Source organism: Rana temporaria, chromosome 6, assembly GCF_905171775.1.
Source record: "Rana temporaria chromosome 6, aRanTem1.1, whole genome shotgun sequence".
In the NCBI taxonomy this organism is placed as follows: Eukaryota; Metazoa; Chordata; class Amphibia; order Anura; family Ranidae; genus Rana; species Rana temporaria.
Genome location: NC_053494.1, coordinates 147,845,267 through 147,869,260, shown reverse-complemented (window position 1 = coordinate 147,869,260; position 23,994 = coordinate 147,845,267). Strand labels below are relative to the sequence as shown.

At 45.9% G+C, this 23,994-nt stretch overlaps 1 protein-coding gene across 1 annotated transcript in view; it reads right to left on the bottom strand.

Moving 5' to 3' along the window:
* IQCA1 (IQ motif containing with AAA domain 1) overlaps positions 1 to 23,539 on the bottom strand; it is a 297,557-nt gene extending 274,018 nt beyond the window's left edge. The window contains exons 1-2 of the mRNA XM_040358492.1: positions 23,494 to 23,539; positions 20,075 to 20,140 (exon numbers count right to left, since the gene is read on the bottom strand). Coding sequence (XP_040214426.1) covers positions 20,075 to 20,140; positions 23,494 to 23,539 — 112 coding nt within the window. The remainder of the gene's footprint in view (positions 1 to 20,074; positions 20,141 to 23,493) is intronic.
* Positions 23,540 to 23,994: the final 455 nt, after the last annotated feature.

Below are 23,994 nucleotides of genomic sequence, written 5' to 3'. Positions count from 1 at the left end.
AATTTAACGTAAGCAAGTTTACTATAATTTGTAATAACACACAAGCTACAGTAATGGAAACCATCTGTGATCACTAACCCTGAGTCGATTCTTATTCCTGACAAATGGGAGTAATGGCACAGTAAACTCTTACATATATTAATTTATATATAGGATTAAGCTTCTAATCTGTTGTGAATGCAATCCACAGACTGAGAAGTACAAATCAAGTGAAAATTGAGGCAAATAATTACTTTTATGACAATTTTCGAAGCAATGACAAGACTTTATTTGTTCTAAAAGAAATTGAATCCAAACAGGTGCTGGTGCTACTTAAGACCTGGGATTTAACTTTTATGTTCACCGATAAACGACAAAGTTTTGAAGCTCAACGTATGAAAATATTCTTTATCCAAAGATTTCTCTTTAAGCACTAGCCAGCCAATCTCGGCAGTTCATTCTGTTATTCCAGTCACCTCAACACATTGTAGGAAGATATTTTATCAGCTGTACCATGTTACAGCTCATGAATTACCCTAGAATTACTTACATAGTACCACCCTACTGTCAAACCCATCAGTGCATACATTCAATATACATACATTTTCCTTTTTGGTGGAGGTCTCCACTGTTGTGGTGGCTAAAGCCCAGAATCCCCTAAGCTTGCATTAATCTTCTCCGGTTGAAGGTTATATAAATATATCAGAGGTAGCTGTGATTGTCTGGCAGTTCTTGGCAGAAACACACCTTAGGGCAGTGATGGTGAACCTTGGCACCCCAGATGTTTTGGAACTACATTTCCCATGATGGTCATGTAGTGTAGTTGAGCATCATGGGAAATGTAGTTGCAAAACATCTGGGGTGCCAAGGTTTGCCATCACTCCCTTAGGGTCTCCTTTCACATGGTCCATCCTTTAGTCTGTTCTACAGGGAAAACATGAACAGATCCCCTGCTAAAACAAAGCAGAAGAGGAGAGATATCATTTCCGTTCCAAAATACGTTTTGGAAAAACTTTGGAAGATTTTTCATAGAAAGAAATGTAGTTGTGATGTTTTTGTCCATTTACCACTGTAAGTGCAGTAATACATAGCTGATGTATTTAATTTCCTAAATAACAACCATTGTTTATATCAGGGGCTGACAATATCCGGGCGCCAGGTCGCATTGGCGACAAGAAATTGTGACCTGGCGCCCTCGGCGGCTGGTAATTGAGGCCGCGGCTTTGCGGCCTACAAGGCCGCGAAGTTGCGGCCTCAATTACCGGCCGCCGCGGGCCCGCCGCGATCGCACGGCAGGGGAGGTGGGGGCGCACGGAGGCACAGGATCCTGTGTCTCCGTGCGCCCGCACCCTCCCCCACTGCGCGATCGCGGCGGGTCCGCGACGGCCGGTAATTAAGGGCGCGGCTTTTGCGGCCTTGTGAAGTCCCAAGCTCTTCGGAAGCTTCTGTGAGCTGGCGCCATCTGGTGGTGGCCGTTGGCATTACAATACATTGGCATTGACATTGCAGCAATTCTAATGTGTGTAATTTTTCACTATTTTCACTGCCATCTCCTTCCCTCTAATTATAACCCCCAAACATTATATATATTTTTTATTCTAACAGCCTAGAGCAGGGGTGGCAAACACAAGGCCCGCAGGCCGAATCCATGTGGCTCGCGCAACGGGCCATCCATTGCCACTAGTGATGCAACGGATCGTGACCGATCCGTGATCCGCGGAGAGCACCGCTGCCTCGGCCTTAGGAAAGGCCGCGGCTTCGGCCTAGCTCCGGAGCGGTCGGCCATCTTGGTACACCCGGCTCCTATGATGGACGTCCTGGAGATCCAATCACAGGACCGCAGGACGTGTGACGTCCATCATAGGCGCCGCAGACTCCAGAAGGCGGCAATTACAAGCCTCCTCGACACCATGCACTAGGGAAAAGAATATGACAACACTAGTGCATGGGCGGGCGGCTCTCCTCTCCTCCCCTCCTTTCTGGCTGGCTGGCTGGATGCTGTGACACATGATGTCAGGTAGATCCATGTTACATGTATGTCAGGTAGGTGAAGTCATTGTGTATGTCAGGTAGGTCCATGTATGTCAGGTAGGTCCATGTATGTCAGGTAGGTGAGGTCAGTGTATGTCAGGTAGGTCCATGTATGTCAGGTAGGTCCATGTATGTCAGGTAGGTCCAGGTATGTCAGGTAGGTGAGGCCAGTGTATGTCAGGTAGGTGAAGTCAGTGTATGTTAGGTAGGTCCATGTATGTCAGGTAGGTCCATGTATGTCAGGTAGGTGAGGTCAGTGTATGTCAGGTAGGTGAAGTCAGCGTATGTCAGGTAGGTCCATGTATGTCAGGTAGGTGAGGTCAGTGTATTTCAGGTAGGTGAAGTCATTGTGTATGTCAGGTAGGTCCATGTATGTCAGGTAGCCCATCCCATCCTATCCCACCCCACCATACCCCATCCCATCTCATCCTACCCCATCCCACTCCACCCCCATGCCATGCCATCCTATACCACCCCATTCCGTCCCCATCCCATCCTACGGCCCCCCCCCCCCCCCATCCCATCCACCCCCATCCCATCCTACCCCATCCCATCTCATCCCACTCCATCCCATCTCATCCTACCCCACCCCATCCCATCCCAGGATGGATGGAAGGAGAGTGGAGGGTGCAGAGGTCAGATATTGCACACGGTCCATAGCATACTCCTGTATCCTGCATTTCGTACGCAGCAAACTCCTGAATCCTGCGCTCCATAAAACCAGTAATAAACAAATGCAGTGACAATTATTTATGATAATAGTGGACACGTAGTCTTACAGATACAACCGGCCCTTTGAGGGCAACCATACTGCTAATGCGGCCCCGATGAATTTGAGTTTGCCACCCCTGCCCTAGAGAATAAAATGGCGATCGTTGCAATACTTTCTGTCACGCAGTATTTGCGCAGCGGTCTTACAAGCGCACTTTTTTTGTTAAAAAAATACACTTTTTTTAATTAAAAAATAAGACAACAGTACAGTTATCCCAATTTTTTTTATATTGTGAAAGATAATGTTACGCCGAGTAAATTAATTCCCAATACGTCACGCTTCAAAATTGCGTCTGCTCGTGGAATGCCGACAAACTTTTACCCTTTAAAATCTCCATAGGCGACGTTTAAAAAAATCTACAGGTTGCATGGTTCGAGTTACAGAGGAGGTCTAGAGCTAGAATTATTCCTCTCGCTCTAACGATCGCGGCGATACCTCACGTGTGGTTTTAATACCGTTTACATATGCGGGCGCTACTCACGTATGTGTTCGCTTCTGTGCGCAAGCTCGTCGGAACGGGGCGCATTTTCTGGCTCCTAACTTTTTTAGCTGGCTCCTAGATTCCAAGCAAATTTGTCAAACCCTGGTTTATATGTAAGGCTCCATGTACACGGGACGTTTTTACAACCTCTCCTGAACGATTTAACTTGACAGATAGTAACCCACATTCAAAACGTTCGTTTTGCCACGTTTACATTCCACATTTAGCAGCCCATTTAATTTATTTCTGCATTTTACAACTGGATATTTGCCGACCTGTGACAGGATGAAAATAGACTTGCTTCTGTTTATATCAGGCTACCTCCAATTTGTTACGTTAAAGTGGAGTTTCCATCAAAAATTTTTTTGTCATTATTGTGCATATTAGACCTACCTCATCTCTCTCGGCTCCTCAGCACGCTAATGCTACTGGGAAATGTGTGTCATCATTTCCCAGGATGCCATGCGCTTCCCCTAGGGCTAGAATCGCAGGATTTCGAGACCGGAAGTGAGGCGATTCAGTGAAGATTTTGGTTCAGTCTTCTAATGCCCTGTACACACGATCAGTTCGTCTGAAGAAAACGGTCTGATGGATTTTTCCATCAGTTATCCAATGAAGCTGACTGATGATCAGTCTTGCCTACACACCATCAGTTAAAAAAAAACGATCGTGTCAGAACCCGGTGACGTAAAACACAACGACGTGCTGGAAAAAATGAAGTTCAATGCTTCCAAGCATGCGTCGACTTGATTCTGAGCATGCGTGGATTTTTAACCGATGAACGTACCCACAGACGATCGTTTTTTTCTAAAGGTTTTTTATCCATCAGATAATTTTAAAACAAGTTCCTAGTTTTTTGACTGATGGATAAAAAAACAATGGGGCCCACGCGATAGGTTTGTCTGATGAAAACGGTCCATCAGACCGTTTTCATTAGACGAACTGATCGTGTGTATGCAGCATTACTAGCTTCTTTGTTTCCCGAGTGCTTGACAGCGCGGCGCTGCTATTACAATGTGCATGCGCGAGAATTGGGCGGGACGGGCGGTCCATTATCACAATGCCCACAAGCAAAATAAGAACCTTCAGAAAGGATTTTTAAAAAGTATTTTTTTACAAAAATTCTGCGGAGCCACCTTTCGGTTTTCATCCGATATGATCCACCAGTCGGATGGAAAATTGGGTCACAATCCATCTGGTTTTGGCGGAGAGGAACGGATATCAGCGGGTGTCAGCAGACATGTCACTGCTAATATCCTCCGCTCCATACGGTTAAATGGGCGGTCCGATCAGGTCCACCTTAAAAACTGACATCCGGACCTGATCGGAAAGCCTGTGTGAAAGGGGCCTAACAAAGCCCTGGATAGTAGAAAACCCTGTTCTAAGCTTATCCCTATCTATTAAAAATGAAGGGAAATCGTTTTGGGAATATACTTCAAAATGATTGTAAAGCTTTGTGTTTGATTTTGTTTTTAAATAACAAACGTGTTATACTTACCTGCTCTGTGAAATTATTTTGCACAGAGCTGCCCAGATCCTCCTCCTCTCAGGTCCCCCACCAACGCTACTGGCTCCTCCCCATTGCCTAGTGCCCAGCTTAGTGCTATGGGTGCACTCGTGCACGTTCGCTACCGAGCCGGCTCTGTGTGTCTATAGACACACATAGCATGGTTCAACCCCGCCCCCTGTTGCCTCAACACTGGCCAATGGCTTCCAATGCTGTCTCTGAGCCAATGAGGTGAAAAATAGCTGAGAGAACCTCTGCTCTTCTGCACATCGCTGGATCGAGATCAGGCTCAGCTAAGTATAGGGGGGGCTGAAGGTTTTTAACCTTAGTGCAGAGAATGCATCAAGGTACAAAAAGTTCAGGCTTTAGAACCACTTTAAGTGCAGCTGGAATAGGCAACTGTCCTGGTACCATAACATTGAGGGTAGATTCACAGCAGATGTAGTAGGACTGTGTTGAGCGGCTATTCCAGCGCAGTCCCACTGCATGGACAGGGCAAAATGCGCAAAGTGCGATGCAGTTGTGTGCAGGCACGGTGCTCTGAAAAAAAGGACTGCACGCAGTACTATTTGTCAGCGCAGTGTGACGCAATCCACTGCCTCACATTATGTTGCCCAGCAATTAAACTTTATGAGATGTCTGTGTGTCATCTCACCCGCTGTGCTGCTCTCAGCGGAATCGCACTGCACACCAGCCTCAGCGTTGCAGTGCAGCGACTGGTATGAACCAACCCTACAGCATATCAAAAACTCCACGGTGTCTGTTTTGTTGTTTCTTGATCATTTGTTGTGGGTTTCCGCATGGAGTGGGTAGAGGTCCTTCTAAACATGGTAGGGTTGAAAAATTCTTTCTGGGAGTCATTTACACAAACAATGTCTACAGACATATAAATAAATGGTGATTCTGCGCAACATATCACACTAATGGAATAGTGATATCACATAAACAAGATAAATGTAAGAGCTGACACATAATCAGCATAGTATTAAATGCAAAGAGAATAGTGAGTCCAAATATAAATATATATATACTCAAATAGTGAATAGTGAGTCCAAAATATATAATACTCATAAGGCGAATGTGCAAAAATATATAAAGAATATTGTGCAAAAAAACCGGAATGGAAGTTCAATCCCAATAGTAAACACAAATCAGCTGTCAGGGCAGATATTCTGAATGCACTGGATGAAGGTGAGCACCAGCTCTATGGTGTGAGTGCACGGCCGTGCGATAGAAGATAAACCAGATCCCTGGCTGAGCTCCCGGGACTCTTACCTCTCAGCCCTCCTAAATGGGCATTGATGTACAGGTCACTCGCAGCCTTCTATGGGTGGTCCCTGATGTTTCCTCTCTTGATCTGATGGATCCTTCCTTAATTGGGACAGATGCTCCTCGAAACCAGATGGATGATGTGGGTTATAAGAGAGAGAGAGAGGGGACTCCCATAGTGAGGTAACGTTTGGTGCAGGTAAAATATGTTTATTGAGGAAAAACCTGCACTTACATTAAAAGAAAAATAAAAGTGCAACGAGGAAACAAACAAGCGGCGTTTGAATCGCCAGCTTACGTCACTCCGGGTGTACGTCCTCCAATTCCTACGCGTTACGACACCACGTGTCTTCGTCTGGGGAAAGACGAAGACACGTGGTGTCGTAACGCGTAGGAATTGGAGGACGTACACCCGGAGTGACGTAAGCTGGCGATTCAAACGCCGCTTGTTTGTTTCCTCGTTGCACTTTTATTTTTCTTTTAATGTAAGTGCAGGTTTTTCCTCAATAAACATATTTTACCTGCACCAAACGTTACCTCACTATGGGAGTCCCCTCTCTCTCTCTCTTATAACCCACATCATCCATCTGGTTTCGAGGAGCATCTGTCCCAATTAAGGAAGGATCCATCAGATCAAGAGAGGAAACATCAGGGACCACCCATAGAAGGCTGCGAGTGACCTGTACATCAATGCCCATTTAGGAGGGCTGAGAGGTAAGAGTCCCGGGAGCTCAGCCAGGGATCTGGTTTATCTTCTATCGCACGGCCGTGCACTCACACCATAGAGCTGGTGCTCACCTTCATCCAGTGCATTCAGAATATCTGCCCTGACAGCTGATTTGTGTTTACTATTGGGATTGAACTTCCATTCCGGTTTTTTTGCACAATATTCTTTATATATTTTTGCACATTCGCCTTATGAGTATTATATATTTTGGACTCACTATTCACTATTTGAGTATATATATATTTATATTTGGACTCACTATTCTCTTTGCATTTAATACTATGCTGATTATTTGTCAGCTCTTACATTTATCTTGTTTATGTGATATCACTATTCCATTAGTGTGATATGTTGCGCAGAATCACCATTTATTTATATTCCTGTTTTATGTCATGTAAACATAATTAGGTTTTGCTGCACTATATATTTTTGGTGGATTCACTCATTTAGGATCCATTTTAGCGCAAAAGCACTTTTCACTTTATCCAATGTCTACAGACACTCAACAATCAACAGCACAATGCTTTCCATATACCCAATGGAATTTAATCAAGTTACTAGACAATAATCCCCAATCACCATCCCCTTTTCTGACTGATCTACAAACAGTTTTAGGCCTCTTGCCACTCAAAGGAAAAGAGGAATGTGGACGACCACCACATCCTGTCCTTGATTATTGCGGGTCTAATGGGCTAAAGGAAGTAACCTGTGGATGCAACACAGCTTACTCCCTTTCTAGGGATTATTATGTAGCCCTATTATGTAGCCAGGCAACAGAAGTTGCATGTTCTTATAGCCAAATGTTGTGGCCTTGAATTTGAATTATGCATTCTTGCTTACTAAATTAAATATACAGTGCTATTTGAGGTGCCATTAAACACAAAAATAAAAATTGATAATATTGCAGCAGCTTACTGATTCTTAGATGTGGTGTCTGCATTCCTTTTCTTTTTTTTTATGGCTTCTTTCCCTTTTTATTTCACCTGTTAATCTGGTCAGTAAGTCTTTTTAAAATTTTTAAATTTTTAAATTCAAAAATGTCCTTTAGCATACCAGGCTTTCCAGCAAAAGTGGCAGGTAAGGGTTAAGACTAGGGTTGTCCCGATACCACTTTTTTGAGACCGAGTACAAGTACCGATACTTTTTTTCAAGTACTCGCCGATACCGATTACCGATACTTTTTTTTAATGTCATGTGACAGTGGCAGTATTTTTTTTTACAATTTTTTATTTATTTTTTTACAGTGATTTATTTAATTTTTTTAAAGGGGGGGGGGGTGGATTGTCAGTGTGTGTGTTTTTTTTTTTATATTTATTGCAATTTTTTATTTTTTTTAATCAGCCCTGTTGGGGGTCTTTGGTGAGATTTCAGGGGTCTTAACAGACCTCTGACATCTCCCCTTTAAGACAGAGAAAAGGACTTTGGGCCAGATCCACAAAAGGGTTACGACGGCGTATCTGCTGATACGCCGTCGTATCCTTGTTTCTATCTATTCGGCTGATTCATAGAATCAGTTACGCATAGATATCCCTAAGATCCGACATGTGTAATTGTTTTACACTTCGGATCTTAGGATGCAGTACCGCGGCCGCCGCTGGGGGCATTTCTCGTCGTAAACCAGCGTCGGGTATGCAAATTAGCACTTACGGAGATCCACGAAGGTTTTTCCCTTCGTGAAGTCGCCGTAAGTGTTAGTTTGCCATCGCAAAGATAATGCTGCTTTTACAAAGTGTAAAGTTAGTACACCATGTAAAAGTATACCCGTCTTTTCCCACGTCGGGAAAATAGCGTCGGGAGCATGCGCAGTACGTCCGGCACGGGAGCGCGCCTAATTTAAATGGGACTCGCCCCATTTGAATTGGCCCGCCTTGCGCCGGACTGATTTAGGATACACCGCCGCAAATTTCCAGGTAAGTGCTTTGTGGATCGGGCACTAACTTGGACAATTTGCGGCGGTGTAACTTAAATCACAAAAGTTACGTTGCGCCCACTGGTTGTGGATCTGGCCCTAAGGACACAGATTCCCCAGTCCCTTTCTCAGCAGCCTCAGCTGAAATGAATGGAGAGAAGCTTCTCTGCATTCATAAACGGAAGCATCGTAAACACAGGAGGTTACGATGCTCAGTTATATGAATGGACAGAATCGGTGATCACCGACTGTTCATTCGGAAAAGGTAGGAGCCAGGCTTAGTGGCTCCTACCTCCGCTCTCCCCCCTGACAGAATGAGGGGGGGGAGAGCGGCACGGACGGGGGGGGGGGGGAGTGGCACGGACGGGGGGGGAGAGAACTGCACGGACGGACGGGGGGAGGAGAGAGAACTGCACGGACGGACGGGGGGAGGAGAGAGAACTGCACGGACGGACGGGGGGAGGAGGGAGAACTGCACAGACAGACGGACGGGGGTGGAGAGAGAACTGCACGGACGGACGGGGGGAGAGAGAACTGCACGGACGGACGGGGAGGGGGGGTTGTAGAGAACGGCACGGACGGACGGGGGAAGGGGAGGAGAGAGAACGGCACGGACAGACGGGGGAAGGGGAGGAGAGAGAACGGCACGGACAGACGGACTGGGGGGGGGGTAGATAGAACTGCACGAACGGACAGGGGGAGGTGAGAGAGCAGCACGGGGGGGAAGACAACAGCACGGGGGGAAGACAACAGCACGGGGGAGAAGACAACAGCACGGGGGGAAGACAACAGCACGGGGGAGAAGACAACAGCATGGGGGAGAAGACAACAGCACGGGGGAGAAGACAACAGCACGGGGGAGAAGACAACACTGAGCGCGGGGGAGAGAAGACTTGCAATTCCCCTGCCTGCCCAGGTATCGGGTGAAGCATCGGGAGCATTTCCCCGAGTACAAGTACTCTGGGAAATGCTCGGTATCGGTCCCGATACCGATACTAGTATCGGTATCGGGACATCCCTAGTTAAGACAAACCATTTTACACTGACAGTGGTCCTTTTTTATTTATTTATGTGAAACCTTTATCCCAGAAAGAAAAAACTGTTGCTTAAAGCAGAGTTCCACCCAAAAATGGAACTTCCACTTTAAGTGTAGGTGACCCCCTGACATGCTACATTTGGCATATCATTTTTTGGAGGGGGGGGGAGCGGATACCCTCTTTTTAGAGGCATCCAGCTCCCACTTCCTTTTGGGGCTCCGTGGTGCGCAAACCAATCAATATATACGGTATGCTTTTTGCGATTTTATTTTACCAAAAATATGTAGAAGAATATATATTGGCCTAAACTAAGGTAGAAATTTGTTTTAAAAAAAAATTATTGGGGGATATTTATTTCTAGCAAAAAGTAAAAAAATATTGGTTTTTTTTTTTCAAAACTGTCGCTAATTTTTTGTTTATACGGCAAAAACTAAAAACTGCAGGTGGTGATCAAATACCACCAAAAGAAAGCTCTATTTTTTAAATAAAAATAGGACGCAAATTTTGTTTGGGTACAGCGTCGCAGGACCGCACAATTGTCAGTTAAGGCGACGCAATGCCAAATTGTAAAAAGTGCTCTGGTCAAGAAGTGGGTAAAATCTTCCGGAGCGGAAGTGGTTAAGGGGGTGTGGCAGGGGGTGTTTCTATGCCTGCTTACATGTGCTAATAGTTGTCTTTCATTCCCATATCAAAAAGTTGGGAGGTATGTTATTGGCGACACATTTCAAGTTATTTACACACGTTACAGAATATTTTACAATATTGTAAGACAGGTTAAAACCAATAAAATGAGAAAATGTTATGTGTAAAAGAGGTGATGGGGCTAGGCTTTGAGCACAAATTTCCTGCAGCCCCCAGAGATGGAAATGTACTTGCTGGTAAATGAGGTCAAATATGAACATTGACAAACCAAGATGTTTACCTCTACATAAAAAATGTGGAATAATAGCCAGCACTTACAGCCAACATTCTTCTGAATTGCAGAGAATGAGCAGCTGTGGCTCCAGATGAAATGAATAAAACTCTTAGACTGGGCGTTGAGCCCCAGTGCGCAAGGCTCCAGTGTTTTGATGTGGGTAGAAGGTACAGGTGTATCATCCAGTCCTGCTACCAGCAGCCTGTAAAGCCTTGTACACATGACTGGTTTTCCCGGCAGGAAAGCTGCCCTGATAGCGTTTGGCCGGTAAAACCCGGCCTGTGTATGCTTCATGGCAGTTTTCCCAACAGGAAAACTGCTGAAAAAAAATAGAGATTCTGGGCCATATTCTCCTACATTGTAGGCGAGCGGCGCGTAAGCTATTTACACTACGCCGCCCCAACCTACAGGAGCAAGTGCTGTATTCCCCAAACACTTGCTCCGTAGTTTGGGGCGGCGTAGTGTAATTGGCCCGGCGTATCCCCGCGTAAATCCAAGGGGGCGGCTTGTATTTAAATTAAGAGCGCCCCCGATTCTAACGAACTGCGCATGCGCCGGGCTTAAAATAGCCCAGTGCGCATGCTCCAGTTCTCGGCGTAAAACGTCAATGACGCCGACGTGTGCGTCATTGACGTAAAGTCGTATTCAAGAACGACTTGGGAAAACACAACGCGGACCCGACGCCATACTTAACATGGCGTACGTGGGACTGGCGTAAGGTTACCCCTCATATAGCAGGGGTAACCTTACGCCTACGCAAACGACGTAAGCGACGGTTACGCGACGCAAATTCGCTCGGGAATCGGCGTATCAGGCTCATTTGCATAAACAAATGAGACCTGAACTTAAACGTCACCTAGCGGCCGGCTGGGTAATTACATTTAAGATCCAACAGTATAAGTGACTTACACATGTCGGATCTTAAGCGTATCTATGCGAAAATGATTCTAAGAATCACTCGCATAGATACGCGGGCCAAAAAAGAGAGATACGACGGAGTATCCTAAGATACTCCGTCGTAACTATACTCAGAATATGGCCCCCTGCTCTCTATTTTCCCATCGGGATTCCCGTCTGACTTTTTCCCGTCAAGAAAACCTATGTATGCTTTTCCCAGGGTAAAAAAAACGTGCATGCTCGGAATCAAGTATAAGACGGAAGCGCTCCTTCTGGTAAAACTAGCGATCATAATGGAGATAGCACATTCCTCACGCTGCAAATTATTATTAAGCGCAAATCGTCTCTCACCAAACTTTTACTAACACGAGATCAGCAAAAGCAGCCCAAAGGGTGGTGCCATTGGAATGGAACTTCCACTTTATAGTGCCGTTGTCTTGCCAGGTAGTGCCTGAGTGACCTACCATGGCTTTAATTGCAGCCATTCAAACAGGAATCAGACACAATTCAATCTATGACCCTTCTAAGCTTCCTAACTGATTCAATAGGATATCAGATAATAATGCCAATTTGTGTGTGAAATGGCACAGTACATATTTTATAATGACTAGGTTACTCCTCAGTAGTAGGAGCATCAAAGCACACAACTTTTACATTCTGGATAGATTATTGAGGGGTTAGAAGCCCCGTTAGGTGTTTATTAATGTCTGTGTCCCAACTAGGGAAAAATCACTCAATCCACTTGTCTTTGTAAACAAAGGAAGGGAAAATCTGACACGGTAAAATCATCCAATGCCTACATTTGTTCACTTGGTAGCGGTCCAAAGGGGGATTTCCTGTTGTGTCTGCAGGACAGGAAATTAATGGAAATCTCGTTCATTTTTCATTATGGACTATAGATCCTGTATATGCCTACCAGGAGTAATGCCGCGTACACACGATCATTTTTCGGCATGAAAAAAAAACCGTCGTTTTTCAGCATGTCCAAAAAACAAGGTTTTTCCAACTTCATCATTAAAAACGACGTTGCCCACATACCATCGTTTTAAAAAAATGATGAAAAAAGCGCGGTGACGTACAACACGTACGACGGCACTCTAAAGGGGAAGTTCTATTCGCCTTTGGGCTGCTTTAGCTGATTCCGTGTTAGTAAAAGACGATTCGTGCTTTTCTGTCTGTTTTTCAGCGTGATAAATGTGCTTACTCCATTATGAACGGTAGTTTTACCAGAACGAGCGCTCCCGTCTCATAACTTGCTTCTGGGCATGTGCTGGTTTAAAACGTTGTTTTAGCCCACACACGATAATTTTTTACAACCCGAAAAACATCATTTTTTAAAACGACGTTAAAAAATGCAGCATGTTCGAATTTTATTTTTTTTCGTTTTTCAGAAGCCGAAAAATGATGTGAAGCCCACACACAATCATTTTAAATGAAGTTTTTAAAAACATAGTTTTTTTTAATGCCGAAAAATGATCGTGTGTACGCGGCATGAAGCCTCGTACACACGACCGAGGAACTCGACGGGCGAAACACATTGTTTTCCTCGTCGAGTTCCTTGTTAGGCTTGTCAAGGAACTCGACAAGCTTGCTTTGCGTACACACTGTCAAGACAAAATCTCCTCGTTCTCAAACGCGGTGACATACAACACATACAGCGGCAGGGGAAGTTCGATTCCACTGGCTAAACTCTTGCTGCTGGTTTTGCTAATCTCATGTGTTTGCTTGTTAAAGCGGGGTTCACCCTAAAAAAAAATTCTAGCATGCCATCAAGCATACTAGCGCGAGCTACAGTATGCCTTTATTTTATTTTTTGGCGCCGTACTCACAGTTTAATGCCGTAGTGAAGTTTCAGACTCCCCGCGGGGAATGGGCGTTCCTATGCAGAGGGAAGATGATTGACGGCCGGCTATGGCGCGTCACGCTTCCCGAAAAAAGCCGAAATAGGACTTAGCTCTTCACGGTGCCTGCGCAGTCAGCTCCTAGTCTGTGCGCAGGCGGCGTATAGCGCCATGAAGAGCCGAGACCTACTCCGGCTATTTTCGGGAAGCGTGACGCGCCATAGCCGGCCGTCAATCATCTTCCCTCTGCATAGGAACGCCCATACGGCGCAAAAAAAATAAATAAAGGCATACTGTAGCTCACGCTAGTATGCTGGATTTAATGGTAGAAACTGGTTTCTTAGAGTGAACCACCGCTTTAAGTAAAAGTTTGTTAAGAGACGATTTGCACTTTTCAGTCTGTTACAGCGTGACAAATGTGTTATCTCCATTACAAATGCTACTTTTACTCCCGTCTCATACTTTTTTCTGAGCAAGCGCGGGTTTCTGAACATACACACGCTCGAGTTTCTCGTCGGAAACCAGCCCGACCAGGAACTCGACGAGCCAATTTGAGACTCCTGTCGAGGAAATAGAGAACTTGCTCTCTTTTTGGCTCGTCGAGTTTCTCGACAGTTTCCTCAACGAAAATGTACACACGACTGGCTTCCTCTGCAACAAAAATATCTCCCAGCAAGTTTCTTGCTGGGAGAGGCCTAAGACTTTTAGTGCGGGTTCACACCAGTGTGGCTTCAAAGTCCTGTTACTTCGAAGCCAACATCCCAGCGAGACTTCATTGTGACTTCTGCAAGTTGTGTTAAAGTTGCCCCAAACTAGTGCAGGAACCTATTGCCTTGAGTCGCACCGATCAGAACGGTTTCATTGCCATTAACGGAGCGTGACTTTTCGCGGCAGTGTGAACCGGGGCTTAGCTTTCTCTGCTATTGCCACTGAATGCAAACCAAAATATAATTGTACCACTTGGATCACCGTCTGATTTCTAAAGCATCTTGCTGTACCTGTATTCTCACACAAGCACAGATGCTGAGACAGTGTTATGCAGTTATCTTTTTACTGAACTCAAATTCATTTTATGGGCAGAACTAAGCATTAGCAGCTTGCACTGATTATCCCCATCTCAGATTTCTAACAGAGGAACACAAAAGGAAAAACCTGACTTGCAGAGAAGTAACGAAAAACCACAGGGTGGGAGGAAAGAACCTCAGATGTGGGATTCGCAGCCAGACCAGGAATGTGGAACGCACTGCGTCCTCCTAATTCTTTTATGAATGCACCTGCTCTAACTCAGCCTTGTGAAGCAGACACACAGATATAGACTATTCTTCTGCTCTAGACACACAATGGGGGGTATTTACTAAAACTGGAGCACAAAGTATCTGGTGCAGCTATGCATAGTAACCAATCAGCTTCCATGGTTCATTATCAAATCTAAAATGAACAAGCTGAAGTTAAAAGCGGATTGGTTACTATGCACAGGTGCAGCAGATTCTGAGTGCTCCAGTTTTAGTAAATCCCCCCAATGATTCCACCACAGGGACTGGGCAAACGCTACTTAGGCCTGGCTCACACTGATGCGGTGTGGAATTTGCAGGAAATTCTGTGCGGTTTCCACACACTGCATCAAAATCGCACCCTGCGGGTGTGTATGTTAATGACAACCCTAAATCGGTTTGCAAAATGCAGTGCGATTTGCAGAATCGGATCGCATTGGGTCGTAAGATGTGTCTTAGCTCACCAGCAAGATTACAGTTTTCTTATAGCACCTGTCAATATGACATTGTTTACACTGGACACTTCTACATACACTGTTGATGTATTATGACCTGCGGCCTGATCATACCAGCAGGCAAACGTTATGGTCCATATAACACACGCTGGTTTGCATTGTGAAGGGGAGCTGAAATAAGTTGTTATAACACATCACAGTATTTACTGTTTTTTAAATTCACAAAAAGAAAGTTCATTAAAGCCATTAAAAGAGAAGTATGTTTTTTTATTTTTTTTTGGCTGTTCATAATTACCTCTGTGGATGGAGCATCAGACCAATGCTCCATCGGTCCCCCGCCGTCTCTGCACTGAGGACCGAGCCACCGAACACCGCCGGTGGCTCGGTTCTCACAGATCCCAGTGAGAAAAGCTGCTGACTGTCAGTCAACGTCTTTTCTCTCTGCTTCTCCATGCTCATTGGAACGCTGAGCCGTGGAGGGGAGAGGCTGTCTCAGCGGCTCACTGAGACTGCCATTAATTAGGGCAGCTGGCGAATCCCGACTTGGAAGTCGTGATGACGCGCTGCCCCGACTGATGGCAGTGACATCAGCGGAGAGCAGACTTCAGACCGCTCTCCGCTGAAAACGGGTCACAGGAGTGCAAAACAAATTGCACTCCTGTGACCCAGAGGAGAAGCCCAGCCTAAAAACCTCAGGCTAGACTTCTCCTTTAAGCCCGAGACAGCAGTTGAAACCGCTGCGCTTGTGCACATCGCTGGATCGTAACAGGCTCAAGTAAGAAAAAGGGGGGGTCTGGGGGGGGGGGGCTGCAGTACAAAAGGTTTTTCACCTTAATGCATAGAATTTATTAAAGTTAAAAACCTTGAGGCTTTACAACCACTTTCATTTGGTGGTAAGTTAATATCAGAAAATAGACACAAGACTGTTTAGTGCAGGGGTGCACAACCAGTGTCCCGGGGGGCCACATGTGGCTTACGGAGCCTTCAGATGTAGCCCGCGATCTCCTGCTCTGGGATGGAATAGAATAGAATACTGTTACTAAAGGTCAATTTATTACTAAAATCACAATGTATATATGGGCAAATCTGTTCTGCAGTAGTTACTGGGCTGCTTTCAAACTGATCCGCAGGTGCAGAGCAGTTTACCTGTGGGTACCTGCACTGAGCCATAAGCCTCGTACACACGACCGAGGAACTTGTCGGAAAAGACACATCGTTTTCCTCGACAAGTTCCTTGTTAGGCTTGTCGAGGTCCTTGACAAGCTTGCTTTGCGTACACACGGTCAAGACAAAATCCCCTTGTTTTCAAACGCGGTGACATACAACACATACAATGGCAGGGGAAGTTCGATTCCACTGGCACAACCCTTGGGGCTGTTTTTGCTAATCTTATGTTACTGCGTGTTAAGTAAAAGTTTGGTAAGAGACGATTTGCACTTTTCAGTCTGTTACAGTGCGAAAAATGTGTTATCTCCATTAAAAATGCTACTTTTACTCCCATCTCATACTTTATTCTGAGCATGCACAGGTTTCTTAGCGTACACACACTCAAGTTTCTTGTCGATAACCAGCCCGCCGAGGAACACTACAAGGAAATTGAGACTCCCGTCGAAGGAAAAAGAGAACAGTTTCCTTGATGAAAAACGTACACACGACCGTTTTCCTCTGCAAAAAAGCTCTCCCACCAAGTTTCTTGATGGATTCTGTCGAGTTTCTCAGTCGTGTGTACGAGACCATAGACATCTGTTATTGCCTGCGAGTTTGGTGAGCTTTCTGAAAGTGCACCAAACATGCAGAATATAATAGGTAATACAAGCAGTCCTTGTAGAGTGGCTTATGTGGATGGACAGTCCTACACCCTTGCCTCCAGCCGGCTAGCTTTGGGGCCCATCTTGCAGTTGGTGCACATAAACATAGTCCCCATGGGAATTTTCATGCAGTATTATAAGCTATTGGGTATGTGCCTAGCCCTTTTAAGCTTAGTTTCCGATAAAAACCGCAGGACGTGGCTACTCCATCCTCTCACGAGTCCAGTGATACAGCCGCAGAAGCCACAGAAGTCCCACAATGTGTAGGGGTTTCTCTGTTTATCCTGTGGTATAGCTCAATCATCGGTGCAGCACGAATGACACAGTTCAAGTCCCCACGCTCCCTGATCCTCTTTTTCTTGTCACCCAGTTGTAAACCCAAGGTCTCTGCTCTAGCTAACGCCAAGTCTGGACGTGCGGATGTGCTTACTTCAAACTCTCGTAGCAGACAAATTGCAATATTCAAACTGCAGCCCAGGAAAATACCACTTTTTCCATCTCCCCTGTCCTGGCCTCGCCTGGGAGCTATAGTTCATTGAGTAATGGAAGTCCACAATAACTCTCCCTTCCTGGACTTCAATTCCCACATTCTGTTGTGCCCAGCTTGTGGTTGTAAACCCACTTTAGCATTTCCAGGCAATCCCCTGTGTTAGATAATGCAATGTCTCCAATGTGTGTGCTTTATTAAAAAAAATGCTTCTGTATACCGGCCGCCTCTCCCTATCTGACAGCTACAGCGGGAGAGGCCGGGAATCCCCTGCTGACATCAGTCAGGACTCGGGAGGAGGAGAGGCAGCCGGCCACGTGAGTGCCGAGTTGCGCTAGGAAATAAGGTATAAAGAGGCATTTTTTTAATAAAGCACACACACTGGAGACATTGCATTATCTAACTCAAGGGCTTGCCTTAAAGGAACACTAAAGTAAAAAAAAAATTATTTTTGTAAAATAACAAACATGTTATACTTACCTCCACTGTGCAGCTCGTTTTGCACAGAGTATCCCCGAACCCTGTCTTCTGGGGTCCCTCGGCGGCTGTCTCGGCTCCTCCTCACAAGAGCCTTTCACCTTCATGCGAGTGAGCTTGCATGGTGGAAAGCTTTTGCGGGTGCGCTCCCGTGATACAGCGGCAGGCATAGCCGCCAAATGTATCACTCGGCCCCGCCCCCGGCACGCCATCGGATGTGATTGACAGCAGCGCCAGCCAATGGCTGTGCTGCTATCAATCCGTCCAGCCTAGCCAATCAATGGCCAGGCTGGGAACCGAAGAGGATCACGGGGACGCACGCGGGACTTTCGAGGGGGGAGGGAAGTAAAACAGGGGTTCGGGGGGGCTGGTACTGTCGGATGTTTTTTCACCCAAAAACATTTACCTTTACAACCCCTTTAAACTACTGAAGTTATTTCAGCAGCAGGAGGGGAGGGGCGGGAACTGTCATGAGCTGACAGGTGGGGGGTGGGAGGGTGGGGACAGAGAAGAGCTGCAGATGATGGAAACGCAGGCATGTAAAAACTGACCATGGTGTCAGGGCTCAGCAGCCATGATGAACCGTGGTCAGTTTACAGTGGAGAGAGCAGAACCAGGCAGGTTTTTTATGTGATACAAAGGGCCAAATTACACAGCACAAGCACTGTGCTGTTATTCATGCTTTAAAGGGACAGGATCATTTTTTTTGTAGAGCTAGGGTAACAAACGCTTTAAAGTCTATGGGGCGCTGTTGACTCACCTGCTCCCCCTGCTGATGCGAGGTGACAGTGCACTGAAGTCCAGCTTGTCTGTTTAATCAAAGTGTTATGGCTTGCTCCTGCAGACGTGTGCTTGGCTACACTAGCCTTCAACCATTTACAATACCCAAGTTGTATGTGAGCACCACTGAAGAGAGTCTGGAGCAGCAATTTCTCCAGGAAAGATATGAATTTCAGAACTTCTATTAGGCCCCATGCACACGAGAAGCAATTACAAACACCTCTAAACTCACGTTTTTAAAGGCAAAAACCGGCGTTTAAAACGCCAGTTTTTGCCGCGAATTGCGCAGCGTTTTGCTGCGATTAGCGGCGTTTTACAGCGTTTGCGGCTGTCAGCGTGTATCTCAAAGACATTGTAGACCCTCCCAAAGTTAAAAACGCAAAAAATAAAACGCTTCTGAACCCAAAATTTTGCGTCTGAAAAAACAGACATAAACCCAACTGCTTTAAAACGCCAAAAAACGTGATTGTGTGCATGGACACATAGGATAACATTAAATGTGTTCAGGGGCAGTTAAAAAAAATGCCCAAATGCCTCTGAACTCGAGTTTAGCAGCGTCTCGTGTGCATGGGGCCTTAGGCCCCATACACACCATAGAATCTATCCGCAGATAAATCCCATCAAATGGGTTTCTGCGGATAGATTCTATGGTGTGTACACTCCGTTGGATATTTATCCGCGGATAAATCTCCCCTGGGATGGATTTCCAGCAGATGGATATTTGCTGACATGCTCAACAAATCCATCTGCTGGAATCCATCCCAACGGATGGATCCGCTCGTCTGTACAGACTCACCGGATCCATCCGTCCAAAGGGATTCCCCGCACGCGTCGTAATGATTTGACGCATGCGTGGAATTCCTTATATGACAGCGTCGTGCCCGTCGCCGCGTCATAGTCGCGGCGACGGCGCGACGCGTCATCGCCAGAGGATTTCCGGGCGGATTTCAATGCGATGGTGTGTACACGCCATCGCATAGAAATCTGCTGAAATCCTCGAGAGGATTTATCCGCGGATACGGTCCGCTGGACCGTATCCGCGGATAAATCCTCTCGTGTGTATGGGGCCTCACTCTTTAATTATCTGTCTTAGCAAACTAAGAACATAGCTTCATGTTAGCATTTGAGTATAGTATGCTTTAACCTTCGACTTCCTCAATCGTAATGTACACCATTAGGACAAATGAATACATTGGTAACATCCTTGATGTATAACATTACAGATATTCCCTTTGAATCTATCTCCAAGCAAAATATTGTCTGTTATAATGCACATTCCAATTACATGTTCCATCCTACCATGCTACATTTTTACGTTTCTACTGCTCAATGAATAAGGCGCACTTTTGCTACATGTCTATTACAATGCATATCCTAATTACATGTTCCATCCTACTTAACCATGCTACAATGCAAATGCAAAGGTTAACCTGACATGAAAAGCTCAGTGCCAAAGACTTGAAGACTAATAGTGCCATTGCCGTTATTATCAAACACTGTACAATTAGAAGAAAATTACATCAGACATCTATTACCATTCATCCTACTCAACATCTAAAGCTTTAAAATGAGCCACAATTAAATGAATGTGTGCATGAGCACAGTGAGTGTATATACAGTATGTCTTATGTATTCATCCCTGGCCCCTCCAGCAATAAAGGAATAATCAGCACCTCTGCATCGCTGCTTGTTATAACCCAGAGGCCCCGTACACACGACCAGTTTCCTCGGCAGAATTCAGCTTCCGACCGAGTTTCTGGCTGAATTCTGCCGAGAAACCCGGCCGTGTGTACACTTTCGGCCGAGGAAGCCGACGAGGAGCTCGGCGAGGAAATAGAGAACATGTTCTCTATTTCCTCGTTGTTCTATGGGAGCTCTCGGCCCGCCGAGGTCCTCGGCGGCTTCAGGGCTGAACTGGCCGAGGAACTCGATGTGTTTGGCACGTCGAGTTCCTCGGCCGTGTGTACGAGGCTATAGAAAGGAGCTGTTTAACAGTGAGTGCCCTAACGATTCATAATTTATCCAGGTTAGACATAATACAAGGCTTATATCCAGGGAATATTAGTCATAAATGCTTAATCTACTGATTCTCGCCTATTAAACAAATCTGCCGTATCGAGAAATGGCTGCGATATAATGAGGCAGAACGCTCCTGATCGCTACACACATTTCACCTTTAAAAATAACTCTGGCAAATCTCTCTTGGTCCTTACTGAATTAATGGGTGCAGCATGCGTCCCGTGTTCAAATCTCCTCATTCCCGTGAAAGATGGGAGAAGAGGCGAGTCTTACAGAGATATAACCAGCGTGAAGGGCAATGAACTTATTAAAAGCCCCATTGAGGAGCCTGGCTGCAGCACATTAGATCCTCAAATGCCCAGAGAGTCTACTGGACGCTTCTGCTTTCTGGAACATAATGTTTTTAGATGGTCTGATAAAGTGAATCAGATGGTAAAAGAACTGAGACTTGCTCATTGTGACTCTATAAATCACACCTGTAACGCACACTAGACTGGCAAATCTGTGCTCTGCGAGTGAATACACTCGCTATTCGCACTCAACTGGAAGATATAAAGTGATAAATGACATTTCCTTCCCCGACACCAATGTAACTAACCTGGTAAGCTGACGTTTTCTTTTTGATGCAAGCTGCTCATATATAAAGTGAAGGATATTATTTGGCTCTTCCAGCCTAGTCTAATGATCGGAAATGCTGCTGTATTCATAAACATACACTCATACATTTGTAATGGACTGAAAGTATTACTTTGCATCTGCTTATGTATAAAGCCAATGATGACCACCAAGGCCTTTTATTCCTCAGAGAATAGGTGCAGGTACTTCCCCTTTCCAAGTCACCCCTTGTGTCCACCCCCAACCCACCCCCGAGCACCATCTCTTAGTTTCACCCCTACCCACCTCTGATCACCATCTCTTAGTTTCCACCCTCTACCCACCTCTGATCACCATCTCTTAGTTTCCACTCCTACCCACCTCTGAGCACCATCTCTTAGTTTCCACCCCCTTCCCACCTCTGAGCACCATCTCTTAGTTCAACTGCCTACCCACCTCTGAGCACCATCTCTTAGTTCCAACCCTACCCACCTCTGAGCACATCTCTTAGTTTCCACCTCTGAGCACCATATCTTAGTTTCCACTCCTACCCACCTCTGAGCACCATATCTTAGTTTCCACCCTCTACCCACCTCTGAGCACCATCCCTTAGTTCCACCCCTACCACCTCTGAGCACCATCTATTAGTTCCACCCCTACCCACCTCTGAGCACCATATATTAGTTCCATCCCTACCCACCTCTGAGCACCATCTCTTAGTTCCACCCCCTACCCACCTCTGAGTACCATCTCTTAATTTCTACCCTCTACCCACCTCTGAGCACCATCTCTTTGTTTCCACACTTATTTCTCATCTCTGAGAAATATACCTTAGTTTCCACCCCCTACCCACCTCTGAGCACCCTCTCTTAGTTCCACCCCCTACCCACCTCTGAGCACCATCTCTTAGTTCCACCCCTACCCACCTCTGAGCACCATCTCTTAGTTTCCACCCTCTACCCACCTCTGAGCACCATCTCTTAGTTCCACCGCCTACCCACCTCTGAGCACCATCTCTTTGTTTCCACCCTCTACCCAACTCTGAGCACCATCTCTTAGTTTCCACCCTCTACCCACCTCTGAGCACCATCTCTTAGTTCCACCCCCCACCCACCTCTGAGCACCATCTATTTGTTTCCACCCTCTACCCAACTCTGAGCACCATCTCTTAGATCCACCCCCTACCCACCTCTGAGCACCATTTCTCTTAGTTCAACCCTCTACACACTTCTGAGCACCATCTCTTAGTTCCACCCCCTGCCCACCTCTAAATGGTGTAGACTTGAGTTATGCTGTCTGCCCATACATTGCTTGACTACATTCTCAGACCTTTTTCTGGAAAAGTAGTAATCAAGCAACTGATCAGCACAGCTACAGTCTGCACCATCCAGTGGTCAGCAGGAAGGAACATGCTTATCTAAAGGGATGCTGGAGATATGTTCCTACACCCAGGCACATCACTCATCATCACTTACACTCTTTGTGCTCAGTGCATCTGAATGGATTATTTATCAGTGAATTGTAGACACAGGCATAAAGTCAATTAATGCAGATGAGGATCTTTGAAACAATTCTAAGGTATTTATGGGGACTCAATGTACACAGAATTTTAAAGAATCAGGAAGAAACAATTCAGCATTGAAACTCATTCAGTGGAGTGGAGACACCCAAAGACAGGGTTATTTGCTGGATCACCATGTATAAATAAAGGGGGGAAAGGCTAAAAATAAAAAATCAATGCAGCCACCACATGTAAGGATCAGTAAGCTGCAATATATTACATTTTAGTTTTTTTGGGTTTAATACGGCTTTGACTAGCTGACTGATACATGAGGAGTTTGTATAACACCTTTTTCAGACAGAGCGCCGTCTACTGCGATCAGCACAGGGTCAGAGCAGATCCCTGCTGATCAGAGCAGAGGTGGATGTCACATCCATGCCCACTCTATGTCTATGCCGAGCTGAGCTCTATGGGAGGCCAGGTGTAAACGGACTCCGCTGTTCCTTTACATCTGGCTGCTTCTAAACCGCTCTACAAAATCGGAAAAAGACACAGTCCTCTTCCCCTTTTTTTTTTTTTTTTTTTTTGGTGGACTGGAAGAGACCTGGAGGTAGACGGGTGTAAACGAGCACAAGTCCATTTACACCCGCCTGTCCATAGGGTGGCACAGACCATACGATCAGTCAGCAGCTACAAATTACTATAGCTGCTGACTTTTAAAATAAGGACACTTACCTGTCCAGGGAGCCCGTCCCTCAGCTCCAGGTGGAGACACTGGCATTGCTAGCAGAGGAGCACACAGGAGCACACAGGAGGACAGGAGAGCTGAGGCTGACGGAGGCACATAAACTGACCACTGTGCGTGTCAAGCTCAGCAGCCATGATGAAACGTGGTCAGTTAACACGAGGGAAGGCAGAAACTGGAAGGATCAGCCAGGTATTTTTTGGGGTTAACAAATGCTTTAAAGAAGAAGGGCAGCCAAAGCTTGTTTGACTGTATTTCTCCTGTGGATCACAGGAGTTCACGTTTGTACTGCACTCCTGTGACCCGTTTTCAGCAGACAGCTGGCTGAAGCCTGCTGTCGGCTGACGTCACAGAGCCAGTCCAGGCTCGGGCAAGATTGTGACAATGGAGTCGGAATCCAGTCACATGCATGGACGCCCACCCAGCTCAGCTTCTCAGCAGGCTGGCTGAGAAGTTGAGCCGGCCACTCCCACCCCCTTCACAGGCCCATG